The following is a 24,828-nucleotide window of genomic DNA, read 5'->3' as shown; positions in this document are numbered from 1 at the left end:
CTGCCTGAGACAGGTATATAAGCTATTACAATAGTCGAGGCATGAAGAAATAAAAGCATGGATGAGTTTCTCCAAATCTGTGGCTGAGATAAAAGACCTGACTTTGGCTATGTTTCTCAAATGATAAAAACATGTCTGGACCACTTTTTTTTACATGAAGTTCAAAGTTCAAGTCCAAATTAGTTTTCTTGTTGTGGATGGACCTATAACAATGACGTTGGATTTTGACTGATTGAGTTGGAGAAAATTGTCTGACATCCAGTATTTTATTTCTGTGATACAGTTGTGGAGGGCTGCTAAATTAGACTGATCACCGGGCTTGACTGGGATGTACAACTGTGTCGTCTGCATAACAATGAAAATGGACGCTGTATTTACGGATGATGTCACCTAGAGGGAGCATGTAAATGGAAAAGATAATAGGGCCCAGGATCGACCCATGGGGGACACCATAGGAGACATTAGTGGGGGAAGAAACAGAGCCAGCTATAGATACCGAAGAGTATCTGTTAAAAAGGTAAGACCTGAACCAATTCAGGGCCATGTCAGTGATTCCTGCCCACTGCTCTAACCTGTCAATGAAAATGTCACGGTCTACCATGTCAAATGCGGCACTGAGGTCCAAGAGTACTAAAATGGAACAATCATCGATATCTTGAGTCAACAGGAGATCATTGCAAACTTTAAGGAGAGCTGATTCTGTGCTATGAAGTGATCGGAAGCCGGACTGGAATTTTTTAAATAAGTTATTGACTGATAGATGATTTATTAATTGTTTGAATACAGTTTTTTCTAGGATCTTTGATAAAAAAGGGAGCTTTGAGACTGGCCTGTAGTTGTTCAGAATGGATGGGTTAAGACTGTGTTTTTTGAGCAGAGGTTCAATTAGAGCAGATTTCAAATAAGCAGGAACCCCACCTGAGGTCAGAGAGTGATTGACAATAGATAAAATGAAGGGACCAACAGTGGGTATAATCTCCTTCAGTAGTCTGGTAGGGACCACATCCAGAGGGCAAGAGGAGGATTTTATGCGCATCACCATTGTGTTGAGATCAGTTAGTGACACTGAACTAAACGAGCAGAGGACTGACATAGAGTAGGATTGGTGAGTTGTGGGGTCGACTGCTGATGGTGTGAGATCTAATGTTTTCAGTTTTTTCAATGAAAAATGATGAAAATTGCTCACAGAGTTCAAGTGATGCATGTAAATTAATATTGCTGGGGACGCCAACAATTCAGTCAAGTGTTTGAAACAGCACTTTAGAGTTTTGAGCATTCTGGGAGATCAAGTTGGAGAAAAAAGTTGCTTGTGCGTCCTTATCTGCAGCATTGTAATTATTCATTAGGCTTTTCAAATGTTCATAGTGAACTTGAAGTTTGCGGGACTTCCATTTACGATCTATTTTTACTCTTTTTAAGGAGCGGGTATGGTCATTAAACCATTCTTATCCATTTGGCTGTACACAGCAGCTCTGTGTCCCCACTTGCTAGTTACTCCAAAGCACACTGCTACTAAAATGACTGTGTAGCTATCTAACTAACACATTAGCAAAGTTTTTCACCAATATTCCTTCTATCCAGCAAACAAGTCAGCTGTGGTTAATGGTGACGATGAATCTTTTCATACTCTATATCCTGAGGACGTAATTTATTCCCTCATGACAGAAACACACTATATATAATTTGATCTGAGATCCCTCAGTGCATTTCATTTCTATGTAATAAAAGCTGTAGTCAGTCTGTAACATCTGATCAAAACCAAATTCACTGCTGGAGAGTTTAACTTGAAGAGGAAAACTTGCTACAGTGTCAAAGCAAAAAGCCTGTGTGAAGTGTGCATGTAGAGACAAATTCAACCACAGCAAGCGCACTGCAGCAGTGACAGGTGGGACATCACAAGAGGTGACTGTGTCTTGTCTCAGGCCAAAACGTTGCACTTGAACACACCACAAATATTAACAGGCACATAATAACTCTAAAACAAATAACTCTCCATACCAGCAGATGGCAGCAGTCTGTATTCACCATACAAGAGGGGAAACCAGGAGACAGGACAGATTCAACAAGTTAAATGACTGATTTTACAGCTAAAGTTAAGTAAATGGACAGGTTCACAATTGTTCAAGTGTAATTTAATACAATATTTACATGCCCATATGTACATAGAAACAGGTTTTGGTCATTGTCCACAAAATACAGTCCTTTTCCTGGCAAAATCTACATGATGAAGTTAAACTGAGGCTAATATGATGCTCTGTAGCAGTCTGAGACAAATAAAGTGAGTATCCTTCAAAGTTACAGTGATGTTACTACAAAGTTACCTCTTTGTGTTTCAGTATTACAGTGTTTAGCTGAGCAATGTGTGTTTAAACTGTAATAAAAGGTGACATACAGCTGTCAATATGAGTGACTTTTTTACAGTACAATCTGAAGATACAACATCTGCTTGTTGTTGGCACAGAAAACAGTTTGACAGATATTCCTTACATCACTTAAGGTGTAAAGAGAGCGAGCAATTTATCCTAAATATAGAACATTCATTTTAAGTCAAAGCTTTGATCATGAAGTGTAAAATGACTGATGCTATGTGACTTTGTGATGATCTGAAGTTGGTGTGGAAGTTGTTGATCAGTGCAGTCTCGCAGCAGCAGGACGTGCTCCATCATTTTCATGCTGGACGTCACCATCATTGTTTTCCTGTGAAATCCAACACAACACAGGAAATTGTGAAAAACTGTTTCAAGAGAAGCAAGCAGAGAGACTGCAGCCTCTGTGGTCACAGAAGGAACATTTATTTCAACTCACACTGTCGTCATCATCAAGTGGTTTGTGTTCCCTGGAGGACAAAATAACAGTAGCATTAAAATGAGATTAATTTTAACTAATTCCAGCAAATGACAACCTGAATTTCCTCACATTTGATTCTGATGACATGAATGGTGATTACGATCATCAGGATCAGTCCTGCAATACACAGAGCCAACATGACGTAGCTCAGAGGAGACCAGCCTATGGATTCTGTTGAACATGGGTTAGAAAAACAAACAGGTTAGTAAATACATGCAACATTTAATTTCCTGCAGAACTAAATAATCATACTCATTTTCCTTTTGTGATATTTTATCTGCAAAGCTTTGTGCCCAGTGAGCTGCATGTTATCTCACCCTCATTAGATGTTTGTGTCTGACTATCTGTTGACTCACCTGTGAAGTCAGGTGTGTAGTCAGCCTCTATCTCTACTTTGTTGTTATCAACAAACTGGCAGGTGTATTTCCTGTTGTTGCCACTCTGACGCTTCACAGTCAGATCAGAGACACATTCGGTCTGTCTGAGGAACTTGTACCCGACACCTTCACCAAGCAGCACAGCTCCTGTCTCATTCACCCAGCGGACGCTGTTCTGTGGACAAGGACCGTGGTCGCTATATCTCAACAGAGAGCACTCTAATGTGACTTCACTGTCCCTCTTTGGATCAGCATCTGGTGGAGATGGAGAGACTGAGAGAAAACAAGTGTAAACTGTTAACTCAGCATAAAAAAATATTTGACATCTTGGAGAAAGTCAACAACTTTACTACCAGACCCTGACAAGTTTCTATCCATTTTGTGTCATCATTGCTTCACTGAGTAAAAATATGAAGGTGGAGTCACAACCTTTCATTAATGTTTCAACAAATGAGTAAACAAAATGAAGAAAGGAAACGTGAAGAATATTCATCAGCAAATCCATATGTCAATCGATGTTAAGTGGGGGAAGATTACTTTGTCCATGAATCACTGTGAGTACTGGACAACAATATAGTAAAGCTGGAACTGAGGCTGAGCTTGGTATATTGCAACATTTGCCTCATAAAAACATGCCAAAATAAGAACTACTTCCTGATAACATCCGTGTTTTTTTAATTAAAATGAGACTCACTTGTCAGGACATTTAAATACACGACTGCATCATGATCAATGCTCCTCCCCTGCCGACAGGTGTAGAAACCAACATCCTCAGCAGTTACGCTGTTAATGACCAAAGAGCAGTCAGTGTCCACACTCAGCCTGGCAGCTCGGGCTGAGCTCTTCACAACATTTCCATTCTGAACCTCAGTGAAAGTCTGATATTGATTGCAGTTGTAAAGCCATGTAAAGGTGGAGCATGTTGTGTTCAAGGTTGATGCAGTGGCACAGGGCAGAGTGGCATCATCTCCAGCTCTGTAGTAGCGATCGGTGGGTGTTCCACTGATGCCTGCTGTAAAGAAAAGAACAAGTGCTCTGTGAGAAATGACACATTACACATAAAATCATCCTGCCTGCAACAACAGCTCAACTCATGAGAGCTCAGAACGAGACTTGTCCTTGAGCGAGACTCAGACACAATAACACACAGACGGGATCAAGCCAAAGGTCAAGACTAAACGCTATATTTCTCTGTAGGGATCATTTCCATAATGCTGTCAGACACTTCTAATAACAATCTGAGCCTGTCAGCTGCAAAAACAAAAACAAGCACTTTTAGTGGACGCACATTGGCTGTGTGCTATTTCTTGAAGATGCAGCGCTCTGGTTTAATACCGGACCAATTTCAAAACTTGTTCTTCCATTAGTCACTTAGACACAAACATCAGGAGATAGAGTCCAGGGTGACAAATACAGAAGTTTTACTGTAATCAGTGAATCATGGGCACTTTGGGAAATACACACCGCTGAGCTCTGATGGTTTTTCTCTCTGTGCACTGTATGTACGAACGTCATCAACTTACCATGTAAATATGAGACTAGTTTAAAGAAACCACAGAGAGAACAGAGACAGACTATTGGGTCATTACTTTTGTTAACTTCTCTCTCCGTGACATTTACTACAGTCGATATACATTTAAGAATCTTCCTAAAAGTAACTAACTCATCATTTCTGTCTTGTTCTTGGCTCACACAACCGTTGGCTTTTATTTTCACAGGCCAGAAAAGTCAAAGCTCATCAGAGTGGCCTCTAAAGCAGGAAAACAGAGTCTTGTTCCTGGTAGCAATTCTCACACTCACCTTCATCAACCAGTTATAAAAATGTAATTGATTAACATTTAAATAAAACAACAGAGGTTTACCTTGAAACTGAAGCACAAAAATGAGGATTACTCTCATGTCCATTCTCTCTCAGCAGACGGATGCCGTGTGAGACGTTTCCTCTGCTACAGATGTGTATGTGATGGTGATGTTTCCTCTTTGTGGTTGCCTTAATGAGGAAAAATTGCTAAAGAAACAGTATGACCCACCACCCAGCCTGTCGTTACTTACAACCAGTTAGTTACATCATTTCTATGTGCCTTCTTATTGGAGGGCACATGACAGCTTTAATTAATAGAAACGTGTGTGTCACAAACTGCAGCTTTTTCAGATTAAAGATCAAAAATAAATTCCATTTAAAGAGCATTCGACTTCCTTGCTTTGATTCATCTTAAGCAGAAGGTGCATTTGAAATGACTTGACGAAACAGAGGTTTCCTCAAAATACACATGTAGCAGTTTCTATTAATATGTTTGTGTCACACAGGTTGTACATGTGCTCAGGTGAAAACCTATAATCCCCAAATGTAAAGATGCTGGAAACTGATATTAATATTACTTATTACATTATTAACTGATTACATTATTCACACAAACAAAGCTTATCCATCAAACAATTTTTGAGATATTTTTCGCTTTTGCACAATCTGTGAATGAGCTGTTGACATATGTGTGTAATGCAACGCACAATATAAACACACATCTCTCAACAATTGTGCAATATACTGTGCTTCATCATGTTGTTTTCTTCCAGTGTGAATGCTCTGCAAACCCAAAATATGATTAAGTTTAGTGTCACGCAAACAATGGCTCACAGAGTCAGCATGATGACATCAGCAGAACAGTCAGTTGCTCCAGGGAACACAAAACCACTTGATGACGACGACAGTGTGAGTTGAAATAAATGTTCCTTCTGTGACCACAGAGGCTGCAGTCTCTCTGCTTCGTTCTCTTGAAACAGTTTTTCACAATCTCCTGTGTTGTGTTGGATTTCACAGGAAAACAATGATGGTGACGTCCAGTATGAAAATGATGGAGCACGTCCTGCTGCTGCGAGACTGCACTGATCAACAACTTCCACACCAACTTCAGATCATCACAAAGTCACATAGCATCAGTCATTTTACACTTGTGATCAAAGCTTTGACTCAAAATGACTGTTCTATATTTAGTGAATCAGTGAAGGTTAAAATCATCAGGTGGACTCAACGTCTGCTGGATGTGTGGATACAGATGGAAATATTGGCTTTGCTATATAAGGTGTAAATATGTCAGAGGTGTTTTTCTGCTTCAAAGAAGACAAATAAATGTTCAAACTGAGCTTTAAATGATTGTACTGCAGTTGTCCTTCACTTGTTTTCTGTTGAACTAAACATTTTCTTTTTTCATTAGTTACTGCTGATTTTTTTCTCATCAAAATCTGTCAATAGTCTGACATCATTCCTATCAACCATCAGTATTTATGTTCAGCCTGAGTGCGTCAAACGATGCTTATGCATTTGGCTGTACACAGCAGCTCTGTGTCCCCACTGGCCAGTTACTCCAAAGCACACTGCTACAAAAATGACTGTGTAACTAGTTAGCTAACACATTAGAGGACATAATTTCTTCCCTCATGACAGAAAGACACTGTATATAATTTGATCTGAGATCCCTCAGTGCATTTAATTTCTATGTAATAAAAGCTGTAGTCAGTCTGTAACATCTGATCAAAACCAAATTCACTGCTGGAGAGTTTAACTTGAAGAGGAACCCTTCTTACAATTTTAAAACATGTAAAAAGCCTGTGTGAAGTGTGCATGTAAAGACAAATTCAACCACAGGGGGCGCACTGCAGCAGTGACAGGTGGGACGTCACAAGAGGTGACTGTGTCTTGTACTGTAGTTTATTAACTTCAGCAAATCTCTTTAACTGTATTTTAATCCTTGGCTCCATCCTCAGATTCTAGTAGTGTGTTTTCTATCTGTTAATATATCACAGTGGCTCTTCAAACATTGAGCTCTTCAAATGTGGCTTAAAGGCCTGGAAACCTATTTTCTCAATCAGCTTCTTACTGTGAAGGATGGGATCATTCATGAACTCTCTACTTTCTGTTAAAGCTCCAAGAGTTTCAGTTGTTTCACATAAAGGCCCAGACACACCAAACTGACACCAAAGAAGCAGTGGTGACGACAGCTATCTGTTGCATCACCTCATGTCGCCTTGTCTCAGGCCAAAACGTTGCACTTGAACACACCACAAATATTAACAGGCACATAATAACTCTAAAACAAATAACTCTCCATACCAGCAGATGGCAGCAGTCTGTATTCACCATACAAGAGGGGAAACCAGGAGACAGGACAGATTCAACAAGTTATATGACTGATTTTACAGCTGAAGTTAAGTAAATGGACAGGTTCACAATTGTTCAAGTGTAATTTAATACAATATTTACATGCCCATATGTACATAGAAACAGGTTTTGGTCATTGTCCACAAAATACAGTCCTTTTCCTGGCAAAATCTACATGATGAAGTTAAACTGAGGCTAATATGATGCTCTATAGCAGTCTGAGACAAATAAAGTGGGTATCCTTCAAAGTTACAGTGATGTTACTACAAAGTTACCTCTTTGTGTTTCAGTATTACAGTGTTTAGCTGAGCAATGTGTGTTTAAACTGTAATAAAAGGTGACATACAGCTGTCAATATGAGTGACTTTTTTACAGTACAATCTGAAGATACAACATCTGCTTGTTGTTGGCACAGAAAACAGTTTGACAGATATTCCTTACATCACTTAAGGTGTAAAGAGAGCGAGCAATTTATCCTAAATATAGAACAGTCATTTTAAGTCAAAGCTTTGATCATGAAGTGTAAGTGACTGATGCTATGTGACTTTGTGATGATCTGAAGTTGGTGTGGAAGTTGTTGATCAGTGCAGTCTCGCAGCAGCAGGACGTGCTCCATCATTTTCATATTGGACGTCACCATCATTGTTTTCCTGTGAAATCCAACACAACACAGGAGATTGTGAAAAACTGTTTCAAGAGAACGAAGCAGAGAGACTGCAGCCTCTGTGGTCACAGAAGGAACATTTATTTCAACTCACACTGTCGTCATCATCAAGTGGTTTTGTGTTCCCTGGAGGACAAAATAAAAAGTAGCATTAAAATGAGATTAATTTTAACTAATTCCAGCAAATGACAACCTGAATTTCCTCACATTTGATTCTGATGACATGAATGGTGATTACGATCATCAGGATCAGTCCTGCAATACACAGAGCCAACATGACGTAGCTCAGAGGAGACCAGCCTGTGGATTCTGTTGAACATGGGTTAGAAAAACAAACAGGTTAGTAAATACATGCAATATTTAATTTCCTGCAGAACTAAATAATCATACTCATTTTCCTTTTTCCTATTTCATCTGCAAAGCTTTGTGCCCAGTGAGCTGCAGGTTATCTCACCCTCATTAGATGTTTGTGTCTGACTATCTGTTGACTCACCTGTGAAGTCAGGTGTGTAGTCAGCCTCTATCTCTACTTTGTTGTTATCAACAAACTGGCAGGTGTATTTCCTGTTGTTGCCACTCTGACGCTTCACAGTCAGAGCAGAGACACATTCGGTCTGTCCGAGGAACTTGTACCCGACACCTTCACCAAGCAGCGCAGCTCCTGTCTCATTCACCCAGCGGACGCTGTTCTGTGGACAAGGACCGAGGCTTCTGTATCTCAACAGAGAGCACTCTAATGTGACTTCACCGTCCCTCTTTGGATCAGCGTCTGGTGGAGATGGAGAGACTGAGAGAGAGCAAGTGTAAACTGTTAACTCAGCGAAATAATATTTGACATCTTGGAGAAAGTCAACAACTTTACTACCAGACCCTGACAAGTTTCTATCCATTTTGTGTCATCATTGCTTCACTGAGTGAAAATATGAAGGTGGAGTCACAACCTTTCATTAATGTTTCAACAAATGAGTAAACAAAATGAAGAAAGGAAACTTGTGAAGAATATTCATCAGCAAATCCATATGTCAGTCGATGTTAAGTGGGGGAAGATTACTTTGTCCATGAATCACTGTGAGTACTGGACAACAATATAGTAAAGCTGGAACTGAGGCTGAGCTTGGTATATTGCAACATTTGCCCCATAAAAACATGCCAAAATAAGAACTACTTCCTGATAACATCAGTGTTTTTTTTAATTAAAATGAGACTCACTTGTCAGAACATTTAAATACACGACTGCATCATGATCAATGCTCCTCCCCTGCCGACAGGTGTAGTGACCAACATCCTCAGCAGTTACGTTGTAAATGACCAAAGAGCAGCCAGTGTCCACACTCAGCCTGGCAGCTCGGGCTGAGCTCTTCACAACATTTACATAGTCAACCTCAATGAAAGTCTGATATTGATTGCAGTTGTAAAGCCATGTAAAGGTGGAGCATGTTGTGTCAGAGGGTGATGCAGTGGCACAGGGCAGAGTGGCATCATCTCCAGCTCTGTAGTAGAGATAGGTGGTTGTTCCACTGATGCCTGCTGTAAAGAAAGAACAAGTGCTCTGTGAGAAATGACACATTACACATAAAATCATCCTGCCTGCAACAACAACTCAACTCATGAGAGCTCAGAACGAGACTTCTCCTTGAGCGAGACTCAGACACAATAACACACAGACGGGATCAAGCCAAAGCTGCAAAAACAAAAACAAGCACTTTTAGGTGTCGCACATTGGCTGTGTGCTATTTCTTGAAGATGTAGCGCTCTGGTTTAATACCGGACCAATTTCAAAACTTGCTCTTCCATTAGTCACTTAGACACAAACATCAGGAGATAGAGTCCAGGGTGACAAATACAGAAGTTTTACTGTAATCAGTGAATCATGGGCACTTTGCGAAATACACACCGCTGAGCTCTGATGGTTTTTCTCTCTGTGCACTGTATGTACGAACGTCATCAACTTACCATGTAAATATGAGACTAGTTTAAAGAAACCACAGAGAGAACAGAGACAGACTATTGGGTCATTACTTTTGTTAACTTCTCTCTCTGTGACATTTACTACAGTCGATATCAGGGCTGCCCCTGACCAAACTGGGGCCCTGCGAAAGGTACAAAAGGTACAAAATGACCATACAACAACTTTCCATTTAACTTGACAACCTTTACTGGCAATAACAAATGTACTGTAGATACAGTAGTTTGGCTGTATGAGTCAAATAAAATAAAAAATTCAACCTGAAATAAATAAATAAATATTAAATAAAAATAACTTCAAACTGAAATAAATAAATAAACAAATCTGAGTCACAAATAGCCATCATCATCATTACTCATCAAAACAAAGTAACTTCCACCACCTCAATCCCCCACCCTTGATTAAACACTGAAAATAAAATAAAAGGGAGACAGGTTTTTCCTATTTAATCTTACTTTGTTATATTTCTCCCTCTCCCCTCTCTGGAGGCGTCCAATCTCCCTCAGCCCTCCGCCTCTCCCACCTTAATTAAACACTGAAAACAGAAATAAAATACAGAGACATTCTTTTCTATTTTCATCTTAGCTATATTTCTCCCTCTCCCCTCTCTGGGAGCATCCGACCTCCCTCAGCCCTGCACATACCCCCGAGGCTCGGGTCTCCCCCTCCATGGAGCCCGCCCTGCCTTCCCCACACATACTCCTGAGGCTCTTCTGGACGACATGTGGACAACTCTTCACCTGCTGCAGCTCTGCAAGTGCCTGCCAGCGCACCCCTCTTATTGTTCAGATGTCGAGTGCTGTCAATCATTGCAGCGACGCATGGGCGGTCAGGTCTCTTCTCTCCTTCCTCGAGCTGATTCTACGCGCGCCTCACGGTAGTGCATGTGCGCATCCATTGCGCATATGCGCAAATGCGTCCCCTCGTGCAAAATGTGGCCCCCCATGGAAGATGAGGCCCTACGCACAGCGCGTGTTCTGCGTTTAGGGAGGGGCGGCCCTGGTCGATATACATTTAAGAATCTTCCTAAAAGTAACTAACTCATCATTTCTGTCTTGTTCTTGGCTCACACAACCGTTGGCTTTTATTTTCACAGGCCAGAAAAGTCAAAGCTCATCAGAGTGGCCTCTAAAGCAGGAAAACAGAGTCTTGTTCCTGGTAGCAATTCTCACACTAACCTTTATCAACCAGTTATAAAAATGTAATTGATTAACATTTAAATAAAACAACAGAGGCTTACCTTGAAACTGAAGCACAAAAATGAGGAATAATTTCGTGTCCATTCTCTCTCAGCTGTGTGAGACATTTCCTCTGCTACAGATGTGTATATGATGGTGATGTTTCCTCTTTGTGGTTGCCTTAATGAGGAAAAATTGCTTAAGAAACAGTATGACCCACCACCCAGCCTGTCGTTACTTACAACCAGTTAGTTACATCATTTCTATGTGCCTTCTTATTGGACGGCACATGACAGCTTTAATTAATAGAAACGTGTGTCAGTGACTTGACTGAACAGAGGTTTCCTCAAAATACACATATAGCAGTTTCTATTGAGATGTTTGTGTCACACACATTGTACATGTGTTCAGGTGAAAACCTTTAATCCCCAAATGTTAAGATGCTGGGAACTGATATTAATATTACTGATTACATTATTCACACAAACAAAGCTTATCCATCAAACAATTGTTGAGGCATTTTCACTGAAAATGTCGACATACTATTTGTGGCAATAGAGAAAAAGTCATGGATACAAGCGGCAGAGTTTTCACTGAGGGGTGGCGGGGCTCATCCTTAGAGATAGGGTGAGGAGCTCAGAGATCTACAGGAGCTCAGAGTAGAGGTGCTGCCCGTGTGCAACGATTGGTGACAGTTGAGATGATTCGGGCATATGATCAGGATACCTCCTTGACGCCTCCCGTTAGAGGTGATCCGGGTAAGTCCAATTGGTAGGAGACCCTGTGGAGAAAAAGTCAGAGTATTGCCAGCATCATTAGGATTTATCGTCTGGGGAACATGGATGTCTGTACAAAATTTAATCTCAGTCAGTCAAGTAATTGTTGATATATTTTAGTCAGGACCAAAGCAGTTATCTGACAGACAGACAGACAGACAGACAGACTGACCGACAGACAGACAGACAGACAGACAGACAGACATTGTGATCCCTAGAGCTACGCTGCCAGTACTGCTCTAAAGATCGTCATGTCACCAGTTTGTGTTTCCTGACGAGGCCTGATTTAAAGATTTAAATATATTCTTTAGTGTCTCTCTTTGTTTTACATCTTTTAACTTTAGTATAGATGTAATTATCAACACTGGATCTACCTCTGAGTACCTGGGATTGAATGGTTTATGATTTACGTGTCTACAGTTTAGTTTACCCTCAGTGACTTGCCATGACTGTGCAACTGACTGTTCTGCTGATGTCATCATGCTGACTCTGTGAGCCATTGTTTGTGTCATACTAAACTTAATCATATTTTGGGTTTGCAGAGCATTCACACTGGAAAAAAACAACATGATGAAGTACAGTATATTGCACAAGTTTTGAAGGAGCTGTTGACATATGTGTGTAATGCGACACACAATATGAACATACAAATAGATACAAACTGGTGACATGATGATCTTCTTTAGACCAGTGCTACATCCATCCATCCATCCATCCATCCATCCATCCATGAGTATTTTGGCTTAAATTTGAAAATCCCAACTTTCAGCATGAAAATCCATTATTTGAACCTGTAATGCATTTTTATCCTATCTATGACCCTTCAAGTGGACAAACATGTCCACCTGTCATTTAGCCATTTGTTATTGTTGCTGGGATAAAAATGCATTACAGGGTCAAATAATGGATTTTCATGCTGAAACTTGGGATTTTCAAATTTAAGCCAAAATTATCCCCCTTGACAAAAATCACACTTTCTAGAAAATGGACATTTTTGTCCACTTGAAGGGTCATGGATAGGATAAATAATGGATTTCAAGGTCAAATGACCTTTCATCCCCCCGTAACCTTTCATTTGTCTGTGAGGGAATTTTTGAATTTTGGAAATGGACAAAAATGTCCAGGGGTAAGCAACTGCTATATGTGTATTTTGAGGAAACCTCTGTTTAGTCTAGTCACTTCAAATGCACCTTCTGCTTAAGATGAACCAAAGTAAGGAAGTCGAATGCTCTTTAAATGGAATTTAGTGTGGACACTGGCTGCTCTTTGGTCATTGACAACGTTGCTGCTGACGATGTTGGTTTCTACACCTGTCGGTACCTGAGGACCAATGAACACGATGTATCTGTATTTTTAAGTGTTCTGACAAGTGAGTCTCATTTTAATGAAAAGCTACTGATCTTATCAAAAGGACGTTCTTATTTTGGCACATTTTTGGGGCCAAAATGTTGCATTATACCAGATTAGCCTTGTTCCAGCTTTCCGCCTTATTCCTAGCCCCATGATCCCTTGCAAGAATTATGTGTGCAACTTCCGGTGTTGAACGGAAACTGGCGATTTCAATCGTAACACTTTGTTTCAATACTCTATTCTTCTATCCAAGAGCAATTGGGAAATAGAACGTGGAACACACCACCTGTTATAGCTCAGATGGGATTATGTGACCATTCCTCTGCCATCTCAAAGCAATGTTTTTTGTTTTCCTTTTCAACCGAGTGCACTAGCAGTTAGCTTGCATTGCTCCATTATAATATTGTTAACTTTAACATGACCCGAGGTGGCTTACAGTGAACATCTGCTAGTTCTAAAGATGATTTCTGATTTCTGATGACTTATTAAGAGATACTTACACATTTGGCAAACATTTAACATGATTCAGTATTAACTGTAGCTCCATGTAAAGTGAATAAATCTGATGTTTCCCAGCTAATCCTCTGCTCGCTCATAAAAACGTTTTTTTAACGTGATTTAATTAAAACTGTTCTGAGCAAAACATGATGCTGAATTTAGCAGCACACTTCAGTAACTGTCATAGAAAGTAGTATTAAAAGAAATAACTTTTGGCATTCATTTTTTTAAACGATATAAAGAAAGTACAGTAAATCAGTAACACATTCTCGGCCCTAATGACTAAATATCATATTTCAAAGTGTGTTGCTGAGTTTATTTTCTGACGTAGGTTGAGAATGAAGTCAGACAGGGAAAGACAGGGATATCATGTACTGACGTCGAATGATGGACCTGTCAGTCTAGGTGTCATTCTCCTCTGAAAATTCTGATTTAATACTTTTCCGCTATGTCTTGTGAAACATTTTATTTCTCATATCAATGGTACCTTCGGCAACAGGAACAATCCCTTTTTGTTCTGGTCACATGTTCAACAAACAGTTGCTAAAGACAAAAATTTAGCTTAGACTGGTTGTTCGTTATTACAGACACAGACAGTGCAACAGGTACCAGAGCTCTGCAAAGACATTTTAGAAAATGCTAAGATATCATTAGTTAAATATTTGTTAGAAAATAAATCTGTATTTGCTAAACTGAAGGCAAATTACTTTGGAAAAGAACCAGTGTTGGCGGTTAGCCATCAAGAGTAGCCACTAGGAGTAACCACAGACAGTCTAACTAGCTTACTGCTACTTCCGCTATCTCACAGGAAGTTGCACACATAATCATTTCTACAGTAGTACCCTCAGGAATAAGGTGGATACAACATGTTTTTGTCCAATACTCCTCTACCTGTAAATCCCAGCAAGGTGTCCGTCAGTTTCCTGATTAAGGTGGACAATGATGAGTTTACACATTTACTTACATCTGTGTTCTTATTAAGGGAGGATGATTAACAATGTGGCCCTTTCCCAAACTGATCTCCCTCAAACCCTCAGCAGTCAAAGACACTCCACATTAAGGGTTAACAACAGCCGTCACTCATCCAGGCAGTTTGGGGACAACCCTTTGACTTAAGAAAGATGTTAACGAGTGAACAACAGCCATCAAGACGATGTCCCTAAGCTCACTTTTTACATGTCACTGAATGCCTCACTGGTTTGGGACGACCATTAACATTAGGGACCCTGTCAGTGCGCACACGTAGGTGGAGTGGTTGGGGCTCAAGAAAAAAGAAGAGCCATTCAGACTGGCTACTGATTGTTGACTGCAGTGATTCATGGACAAAGCAATCTTCCTCCAGTTAACATCGATTGACATATGGATTTGCTGATGAATATTCTTCACAAGTTTCCTTTCTTCATTTTATTTACTCATTTGTTGAAACATTAATGAAAGGTTGTGACTCCACCTTCATATTTTAACTCAGTGAAGCAATGATGACAATAATGGAAAGAAATGTGCCAGGGTCTGGTAGTAAAGTTGTTGACTTTGTCGAAGATGTCAAACTTTTTTTTTTATGCTGAGTTAACAGTTTACACTTGTTTTCTCTCAGTCTCTCCATCTCCACCAGACGCTGATCCAAAGAGGGACGGTGAAGTCACATTAGAGTGCTCTCTGTCGAGACACAGAAGCCTCGGTCCTTGTCCACAGAACAGCCGTCCGCTGGGTGAATGAGACAGAAGCTGTGCTGCTTGGTGAAGGTGTCGGGTACAAGTTCCTCGGACAGACAGAATGTGTCTCTGCTCTGACTGTGAAGCGTCAGAGTGGCAACAACAGGAAATACACCTGCCAGTTTGTTGATAACAACAAAGTAGAGATAGAGGCTGACTACACACCTGACTTCACAGGTGAGTCAACAGATAGTCAGACACAAACATCTAATGAGGGTGAGATAACCTGCAGCTCACTGGGCACAAAGCTTTGCAGATAAAATATCACAAAAGGAAAATGAGTATGATTATTTAGTTCTGCAGGAAATTAAATGTTGCATGTATTTACTAACCTGTTTGTTTTTCTAACCCATGTTCAACAGAATCCACAGGCTGGTCTCCTCTGAGCTACGTCATGTTGGTTCTGCGTATTGCAGGACTGATCCTGATGATCGTAATCACCATTCAAGTCATCAGAATCAAATGTGAGGAAATTCAGGTTGTCATTTGCTGGAATTAGTTAAAATTAATCTCATTTTAATGCTACTTTTATTGTGTCCTCCAGGGAACACAAAACCACTTGATGATGACGACAGTGTGAGTTGAAATAAATGTTCCTTCTGTGACCACAGAGGCTGCAGTCTCTCTGCTTTGTTCTCTTGAAACAGTTTTTCACAATCTCCTGTGTTGTGTTGGATTTCACAGGAAAACAATGATGGTGACGTCCAATATGAAAATGATGGAGCACGTCCTGCTGCTGCGAGACTGCACTGATTAACAACTTCCACACCAACTTCAGATCATCACAAAGTCACATAGCATCAGTCATTTTACACTTGTGATCAAAGCTTTGACTCAAAATGACTCTTCTATATTTAGTGAATCAGTGAAGGTTAAAATCATCAGGTGGACTCAACGTCTGCTGGATGTGTGGATACAGATGGAAATATTGGCTTTGCTATATAAGGTGTAAATATGTCAGAGGTGTTTTTCTGCTTCAAAGAAGACAAATAAATGGTCAAACTGAGCTGTAAATGATTGTACTGCAGTCGTCCTCCATTTGTTTCTTGTTGAACAGAGCACTTTCTTTTATTATTAGTTACTGTTCATTTGTTCTCATCCAAATTTGTTGATAGTCTGACATCATTCCTATCATCCATCAGTATTTATGTTCAGCCTGAGTGCGTCAAACTATTCTTAGCTGGCAGTTACCAGGAAAGCCATCGCCATCACACAGGACCCCACCCACCCTCTGCACCCATCCTTCCAACTACTACCATCAGGTCGCCGTTACAAAGTCCCACTTTCCCAGAAGAACACATACAAAAAAACTTTTGTTCCCACTGCCATCACCACCCTGAACAGTTTAAAATAACAACTGAAGTCCCACCCAGATACACTGCTTTGTCGTATAATAATAATATAATAATAATAACTTTATTTGTGTAGCACTTTTCAATATAAATAACAAAGTGCTTTTAAAATATCAGCACACACTCAATATCAACACAAAATACATACAAATTAAACATTACATCAACTTAAACAGTACTTCATAAAAGCCTTCCTGTAAAAGTGTGTCTTTAGGAGCGATGTCAAACGAGAAACAGACTCTGAAAACCTGATTTCCTCAGGCAAATCATTCCAGAGTCTAGGGGCCCTGATTGCAAAGGCCCTGTCGCCTTTTGTTTTCAGCCTAGACCTTGGAACAGCTAGCAGGGCCTTATCAGCAGATCTCAGACTATGAGCTGGTTTGTGTGAGGATAAAAGGTCTGAAATATAGGCAGGGGCTAGCCCAAGTCTGGCCTTAAAAACAAATAAAAGAATTTTAAAATCAATCCTCAAATGAACAGGCAGCCAGTGCAGTGATGCTAGAACAGGGGTGATGTGGTCACATTTTTTTAGACCTAGTTAAAAGCCGAGCTGCAGCATTTTGTACTAACTGTAGATGGTGAAGTGATTTCTGGCTGAGACAGGTATATAAGCTATTACAATAGTCGAGGCATGAAGAAATAAAAGCATGGATGAGTTTCTCCAAATCTGTGGCTGAGATAAAAGACCTGACTTTGGCTATGTTTCTCAAATGATAAAACATGTCGGGACCACTTTTTTTTTACATGAAGTTCAAAGTTCAAGTCCAAATTAGTTTTCTTGTTGTGGATGGACCTATAACAATGACATCGGATTTTGACTGATTGAGTTGGAGAAAATTGTCTGACATCCAGTGTTTTATTTCTGTGATACAGTTGTGGAGGGCTGCTAAATTAGACTGATCACCGGGCTTGATTGGGATGTACAACTGTGTGTCGTCTGCATAACAATGAAAATGGACGCTGTATTTACGGATGATGTCACCTAGAGGGAGCATGTAAATGGAAAAGATAATAGGGACCAGGATCGACCCATGGGGACACCATAGTAGACATTAGTGGGGAAGAAACAGAGCCAGCTATAGATACCGAAGAGTATCTGTTAAAAAGGTAAGACCTGAACCAATTCAGGGCCACGTCAGTGATTCCTGCCCACTGCTCTAACCTGTCAATGAAAATGTCACGATCTACCACGTCAAATGCGGCACTGAGGTCCAAGAGAACTAAAATGGAACAATCATCGATATCTTGAGTCAACAGGAGATCATTGCAAACTTTAAGGAGAGCTGATTCTGTGCTATGAAGTGATCGGAAGCCGGACTGGAATTTTTTAAATAAGTTATTGACTGATAGATGATTTATTATTTGTTTGAATACAGTTTTTTCTAGGATCTTTGATAAAAAAGGGAGCTTTGAGACTGGCCTGTAGTTGTTCAGAATGGATGGGTTAAGACTGTGTTTTTTAGCAGAGGTTCAATTAGAGCAGATTTCAAATAAGCAGGAACCACACCTGAGGTCAGAGAGTGATTGACAATAGATAAAATGAAGGGACCAACAGTGGGTATAATCTCCTTCAGTAGTCTGGTAGGGACCACATCCAGAGGGCAAGAGGAGGATTTTATGCATCACCATTGTGTTGAGATCAGTTAGTGACACTGAACTAAACGAGCAGAGGACTGACATAGAGTAGGATTGGTGAGTTGTGGGGTCGACTGCTGATGGTGTGAGATCTAATGTTTTCAGTTTTTCAGTGAAAAATGATGAAAATTGCTCACAGAGTTCAAGTGATGCATGTAAATTAATATTGCTGGGGACGCCAACAATATTCGGTCAAGTGTTTGAAACAGCACTTTAGAGTTTTGAGCATTCTGGGGGATCAAGTTGGAGAAAAAAGTTGCTTGTGCGTCCTTATCTGCAGCATTGTAATTATTCATTAGGCTTTTCAAATGCTCATAGTGAACTTGAAGTTTATGGACTTCCATTTATGATCTATTTTACGCTCTCTTTTTAAGGAGCGGGTATGGTCATTAAACCATTCTTATCCATTTGGCTGTACACAGCAGCTCTGTGTCCCCACTTGCTAGTTACTCCAAAGCACACTGCTACTAAAACGACTGTGTAGCTATCCAGCTAACACATTAGCAAAGTTTTTCACCAATATTCCTTCTATCCATCAAACAAGTCAGCTGTGGTTAATGGTGACGATGAATCTTTTCATACTCTATATCCTGAGGATGTAATTTATTCCCTCATGACAGAAACACACTGTATATAATTTGATCTGAGATCCCTCAGTGCATTTCATTTCTATGTAATAAAAGCTGTAGTCAGTCTGTAACATCTGATCAAAACCAAATTCACTGCTGGAGAGTTTAACTTGAAGAGGAAAATTTGCTACAGTGTCAAAGCAAAAAGCCTGTGTGAAGTGTGCATGTAGAGACAAATTCAACCACAGCAAGCGCACTGCAGCAGTGACAGGTGGGACATCACAAGAGGTGACTGTGTCTTGGTGCTGGTGATCATGACTGAGGTGATAAAATGTCTAAAAACAGAAGATGAAGCTGAAGAAGGTACATTTGCACCAATAAGGACTAGATGTGAACATATTCTGAATGTTAAGTACTGTAGTTTATTAACTTCAGCAAATCTCTTTAACTGTATTGATTTTAATCCTTAGCTCCATCCTCAGATTCTAGTAGTGTGTTTTCTATCTATTAATATATCACAGTGGCTCTTCAAACATCATTGAGCTCTTCAAATGTGGCTTAAAGGCCTGGAAACCTATTTTCTATCTAGACCTATCTTCTTACTGTGAAGGATGGGATCATTCATGAACTCTCTACTTTCTGTTAAAGCTCCAAGAGTTTCAGTTGTTTCACATAAAGGCCCAGACACACCAAACTGACACCAAAGAAGCAGTGGTGACGACAGCTATCTGTTGCATCACCTCATGTCGCCTTGTCTCAGGCCAAAACGTTGCACTTGAACACACCACAAATATTAACAGGCACATAATAACTCTAAAACAAATAACTCTCCATACCAGCAGATGGCAGCAGTCTGTATTCACCATACAAGAGGGGAAACCAGGAGACAGGACAGATTCAACAAGTTATATGACTGATTTTACAGCTGAAGTTAAGTAAATGGACAGGTTCACAATTGTTCAAGTGTAATTTAATACAATATTTACATGCCCATATGTACATAGAAACAGGTTTTGGTCATTGTCCACAAAATACAGTCCTTTCCTGGCAAAATCTACATGATGAAGTTAAACTGAGGCTAATATGATGCTCTATAGCAGTCTGAGACAAATAAAGTGGGTATCCTTCAAAGTTACAGTGATGTTACTACAAAGTTACCTCTTTGTGTTTCAGTATTACAGTGTTTAGCTGAGCAATGTGTGTTTAAACTGTAATAAAAGGTGACATACAGCTGTCAATATGAGTGACTTTTTTACAGTACAATCTGAAGATACAACATCTGCTTGTTTTTGGCACAGAAAACAGTTTGACAGATATTCCTTACATCACTTAAGGTGTAAAAAGAGCGAGCAATTTATCCTAAATATAGAACAGTCATTTTAAGTCAAAGCTTTGATCACAAGTGTAAAATGACTGATGCTATGTGACTTTGTGATGATCTGAAGTTGGTGTGGAAGTTGTTGATCAGTGCAGTCTTGCAGTAGCAGGACGTGCTCCATCATTTTCATATTGGACGTCACCATCATTGTTTTCCTGTGAAATCCAACACAACACAGGAGAGTGGTCATGACTGGTTCAAGAGAACGAAGCAGAGCGACGGCAGCCTCTGTGGTCACAGAAGGAACATTTATTTCAACTCACACTGTCGTCATCATCAAGTGGTTTTGTGTTCCCTGGAGGACAAAATAAAAAGTAGCATTAAATTGAGATTAATTTTAACTAATTCCAGCAAATGACAACCTGAATTTCCTCACATTTGATTCTGATGACATGAATGGTGATTACGATCATCAGGATCAGTCCTGCAATACGCAGAGCCAACATGACGTAGCTCAGAGGAGACCAGCCTGTGGATTCTGTTGAACATGGGTTAGAAAAACAAACAGGTTAGTAAATACATGCAATATTTAATTTCCTGCAGAACTAAATAACCATATTCATTTCCTTTTTCCTATTTCATCTGCAAAGCTTTGTGCCCAGTGAGCTGCATGTTATCTCACCCTCATTAGATGTTTGTGTCTGACTATCTGTTGACTCACCTGTGAAGTCAGGTGTGTAGTCAGCCTCTATCTCTACTTTGTTGTTATCAACAAACTGGCAGGTGTATTTCCTGTTGTTGCCACTCTGACGCTTCACAGTCAGAGCAGAGACACATTCTGTCTGTCTGAGGAACTTGTACCCGACACCTTCACCAAGCAGCACAGCTCCTGTCTCATTCACCCAGCGGACGCTGTTCTGTGGACAAGGACCGAGGCTTCTGTATCTCAACAGAGAGCACTCTAATGTGACTTCACCGTCCCTCTTTGGATCAGCGTCTGGTGGAGATGGAGAGACTGAGAGAGAGCAAGTGTAAACTGTTAACTCAGCGAAAAAAAATATTTGACATCTTGGAGAAAGTCAACAACTTTACTACCAGACCCTGACAAGTTTCTATCCATTTTGTGTCATCATTGCTTCACTGAGTGAAAATATGAAGGTGGAGTCACAACCTTTCATTAATGTTTCAACAAATGAGTAAACAAAATGAAGAAAGGAAACTTGTGAAGAATATTCATCAGCAAATCCATATGTCAGTCGATGTTATGGGGGAAGATTACTTTGTCCATGAATCACTGTGAGTACTGGACAACAATATAGTAAAGCTGGAACTGAGGCTGAGCTTGGTATATTGCAACATTTGCCCCATAAAACATGCAAAAATAAGAACTACTTCCTGATAACATCCGTGTTTTTTTTTAATTAAAATGAGACTCACTTGTCAGAACATTTAAATACACGACTGCATCATGATCAGTGCTCCTCCCCTGCCGACAGGTGTAGTGACCAACATCCTCAGCAGTTACGTTGTTAATGACCAAAGAGCAGCCAGTGTCCACACTCAGCCTGGCAGCTCGGGCTGAGCTCTTCACAACATTTCCATTCTGAACCTCAATGAAAGTCTGATATTGATTGCAGTTGTAAAGCCATATAAAGGTGGAGCATGTTGTGTCAGAGGGTGATGCAGTGGCACAGGGCAGAGTGGCATCATCTCCAGCTCTGTAGTAGCGATAGGTGGTTGTTCCACTGATGCCTGCTGTAAAGAAAAGAACAAGTGCTCTGTGAGAAATGACACATTACACATAAAATCATCCTGCAACAACAACTCAACTCATGAGAGCTCAGAATGAGACTTGTCCTTGAGCGAGACTCAGACACAATAACACACAGACGGGATCAAGCCAAAGGTCAAGACTAAACGCTGTATTTCTCTGTAGGGATCATTTCCATAATGCTGTCAGACACTTCTAATAACAGTCTGAGCCTGTCAGCTGCAAAACAAAAACAAGCACTTTTAGTGGACGCACATTGGCTGTGTGCTATTTCTTGAAGATGCAGCGCTCTGGTTTAATACCGGACCAATTTCAAAACTTGTTCTTCCATTAGTCACTTAGACACAAACATCAGGAGATAGAGTCCAGGGTGACAAATACAGAAGTTTTACTGTAATCAGTGAATCATGGGCACTTTGCGAAATACACACCGCTGAGCTCTGATGGTTTTTCTCTGTGCACTGTATGTACGAACGTCATCAACTTACCATGTAAATATGAGACTAGTTTAAAGAAACCACAGAGAGAACAGAGACAGACTATTGGGTCATTACTTTTGTTAACTTCTCTCTCCGTGACATTTACTACAGTCGATATCAGGGCTGCCCCTGACCAAACTGGGGCCCTAAGCGAAAGGTACAAAAGGTACAAAATGACCATACAACAACTTTCCATTTAACTTGACAACCTTTACTGGCAATAACAAATGTACTGTAGATACAGTAGTTTGGCTGTATGAATCAAATAAAATAAAAAATTCAACCTGAAATAAATAAATAAATATTAAATAAAAATAACTTCAAACTGAAATAAATAAATAAACAAATCTGAGTCACAAATAGCCATCATCATCATTACTCATCAAAACAAAGTAACTTCCACCACCTCAATCCCCCACCCTTGATTAAACACTGAAAATAAAATAAAAGAGGGAGACAGGTTTTTCCTATTTAATCTTACTTTGTTATATTTCTCCCTCTCCCCTCTCTGGAGGCGTCCAATCTCCCTCAGCCCTCCGCCTCTCCCACCTTAATTAAACACTGAAAACAGAAATAAAATACAGAGACATTCTTTTCTATTTGCATCTGATTTAGCTATATTTCTCCCTCTCCCCTCTCTGGGAGCATCCGACCTCCCGGCCCTGCACATACCCCCGAGGCTCGGGTCTCCCCCTCCATGGAGCCTGCCCTGCCTTCCCCACACATACTCCTGAGGCTCTTTTGGACGACATGTGGACAACTCTTCACCTGCTGCAGCTCTGCAAGTGCCTGCCAGCGCACCCCTCTTATTGTTCAGATGTCGAGTGCTGTCAATCATTGCAGCGACGCATGGGCGGTCAGGTCTCTTCTTTCCTTCCTCGAGCTGATTCTACGCGCGCCTCACGGTAGTGCATGTGCGCATCCATTGCGCATATGCGCAAATGCGTCCCCTCGTGCAAAATGTGGCCCCCCATGGAAGATGAGGCCCTACGCACAGCGCGTGTTCTGCGTTTAGGGAGGGGCGGCCCTGGTCGATATACATTTAAGAATCTTCCTAAAAGTAACTAACTCATCATTTCTGTCTTGTTCTTGGCTCACACAACTGTTGGCTTTTATTTTCACAGGCCAGAAAAGTCAAAGCTCATCAGAGTGGCCTCTAAAGCAGGAAAACAGAGTCTTGTTCCTGGTAGCAATTCTCACACTCACCTTCATCAAGCAGTTATAAAAATGTAATTGATTAACATTTAAATAAAACAACAGAGGCTTACCTTGAAACTGAAGCACAAAAATGAGGAATAATTTCGTGTCCATTCTCTCTCAGCTGTGTGAGACATTTCCTCTGCTACAGATGTGTATATGATGGTGATGTTTCCTCTTTGTGGTTGCCTTAATGAGGAAAAATTGCTAAAGAAACAGTATGACCCACCACCCAGCCTGTCGTTACTTACAACCAGTTAGTTACATCATTTCTATGTGCCTTCTTATTGGACGGCACATGACAGCTTTAATTAATAGAAACGTGTGTCAGTGACTTGACTGAACAGAGGTTTCCTCAAAATACACATATAGCAGTTTCTATTAAGATGTTTGTGTCACACAGTTTGTACATGTGCTCAGGTGAAAACCTTTAATCCCCAAATGTTAAGATGCTGGGAACTGATATTAATATTACTGATTACATTATTCACACAAACAAAGCTTATCCATCAAACAATTGTTGAGGCATTTTCACTGAAAATGTCGACATACTATTTGTGGCAATAGAGAACAAGTCATGGATACAAGCGCAGAATTTTCTCTGAGGGGTGGCTGGGCTCATCCTTAGAGATAGGGTGAGGAGCTCAGAGATCTACAGGGAGCTCAGAGTAGAGGTGCTGCCCCTGTGCAACGAATGGTGCCAGTTGAGGTGGTTCGGGCATCTGATCAGGATACCTCCTGGACGCCTCCCGTTAGAGGTGATCCGGGTAAGTCCAATTGGTAGGAGACCCTGTGGAGAAAAAGTCAGAGTATTGCCAGCATCATTAGGATTTATCGTCTGGGGAACATGGATGTCTGTACAAAATTTAATCTCAGTCAGTCAAGTAATTGTTGATATATTTTAGTCAGGACCAAAGCAGTTATCTGACAGACAGACTGACCGACCGACAGACAGACAGACAGACAGACAGACATTGTGATCC

The 24,828-nt window shown here is 40.5% G+C and overlaps 3 protein-coding genes across 49 annotated transcripts in view; 2 read left to right on the top strand and 1 right to left on the bottom strand.

Annotated features, from left to right (window-relative positions):
* The window catches only part of LOC125896688 (uncharacterized), a 75,466-nt gene that overhangs the window by 4,079 nt on the left and 46,559 nt on the right, over positions 1-24,828 (top strand). The gene's annotated exons all lie outside the window — the stretch shown is intronic.
* Positions 1-24,828, top strand: part of LOC125896693 (uncharacterized) — a 69,427-nt gene that overhangs the window by 13,240 nt on the left and 31,359 nt on the right. For 7 of the 46 annotated variants that reach the window (XR_007450329.1, XR_007450333.1, XR_007450331.1 and 4 more), the window contains exon 5: positions 5,903-5,934. The exons of 19 other annotated variants lie outside the window; for them this stretch is intronic. Coding sequence is in view for 17 of the 27 variants with exons in the window: in XM_049589492.1 (XP_049445449.1) it covers positions 5,903-5,934 (32 nt within the window). In the remaining 10 variants the exon portion in view is untranslated. Of the gene's footprint in view, positions 1-5,902; positions 5,935-6,042; positions 6,343-15,554; positions 15,702-15,886; positions 15,989-16,068; positions 16,101-16,208; positions 16,526-24,828 lie in introns of those variants that run through there. 20 more of the 46 variants (XR_007450336.1, XR_007450328.1, XR_007450327.1 and 17 more) reach the window with 8 other exon arrangements.
* The window catches only part of LOC125896692 (uncharacterized), a 34,414-nt gene that overhangs the window by 5,835 nt on the left and 3,751 nt on the right, over positions 1-24,828 (bottom strand). Inside the window, exons 2-7 of one of the 2 annotated variants that reach the window (XM_049589468.1) lie at positions 23,917-24,034; positions 21,836-22,153; positions 21,120-21,413; positions 20,835-20,936; positions 20,722-20,753; positions 2,322-2,697 (exon numbers count right to left, since the gene is read on the bottom strand). In XM_049589468.1, the coding sequence (XP_049445425.1) occupies positions 2,629-2,697; positions 20,722-20,753; positions 20,835-20,936; positions 21,120-21,413; positions 21,836-22,153; positions 23,917-23,959 (858 nt within the window). In that variant the 5' untranslated portion in view covers positions 23,960-24,034 and the 3' untranslated portion in view covers positions 2,322-2,628. Of the gene's footprint in view, positions 1-2,321; positions 2,698-20,721; positions 20,754-20,834; positions 20,937-21,119; positions 21,414-21,835; positions 22,154-23,916; positions 24,219-24,828 lie in introns of those variants that run through there. The other variant, XM_049589467.1, reaches the window with a different exon arrangement.

This window comes from Epinephelus fuscoguttatus, linkage group LG11 (genome assembly GCF_011397635.1).
Source record: "Epinephelus fuscoguttatus linkage group LG11, E.fuscoguttatus.final_Chr_v1".
In the NCBI taxonomy this organism is placed as follows: domain Eukaryota; kingdom Metazoa; phylum Chordata; class Actinopteri; order Perciformes; family Serranidae; genus Epinephelus; species Epinephelus fuscoguttatus.
This window is presented reverse-complemented; position numbering and strand designations above follow the sequence as displayed.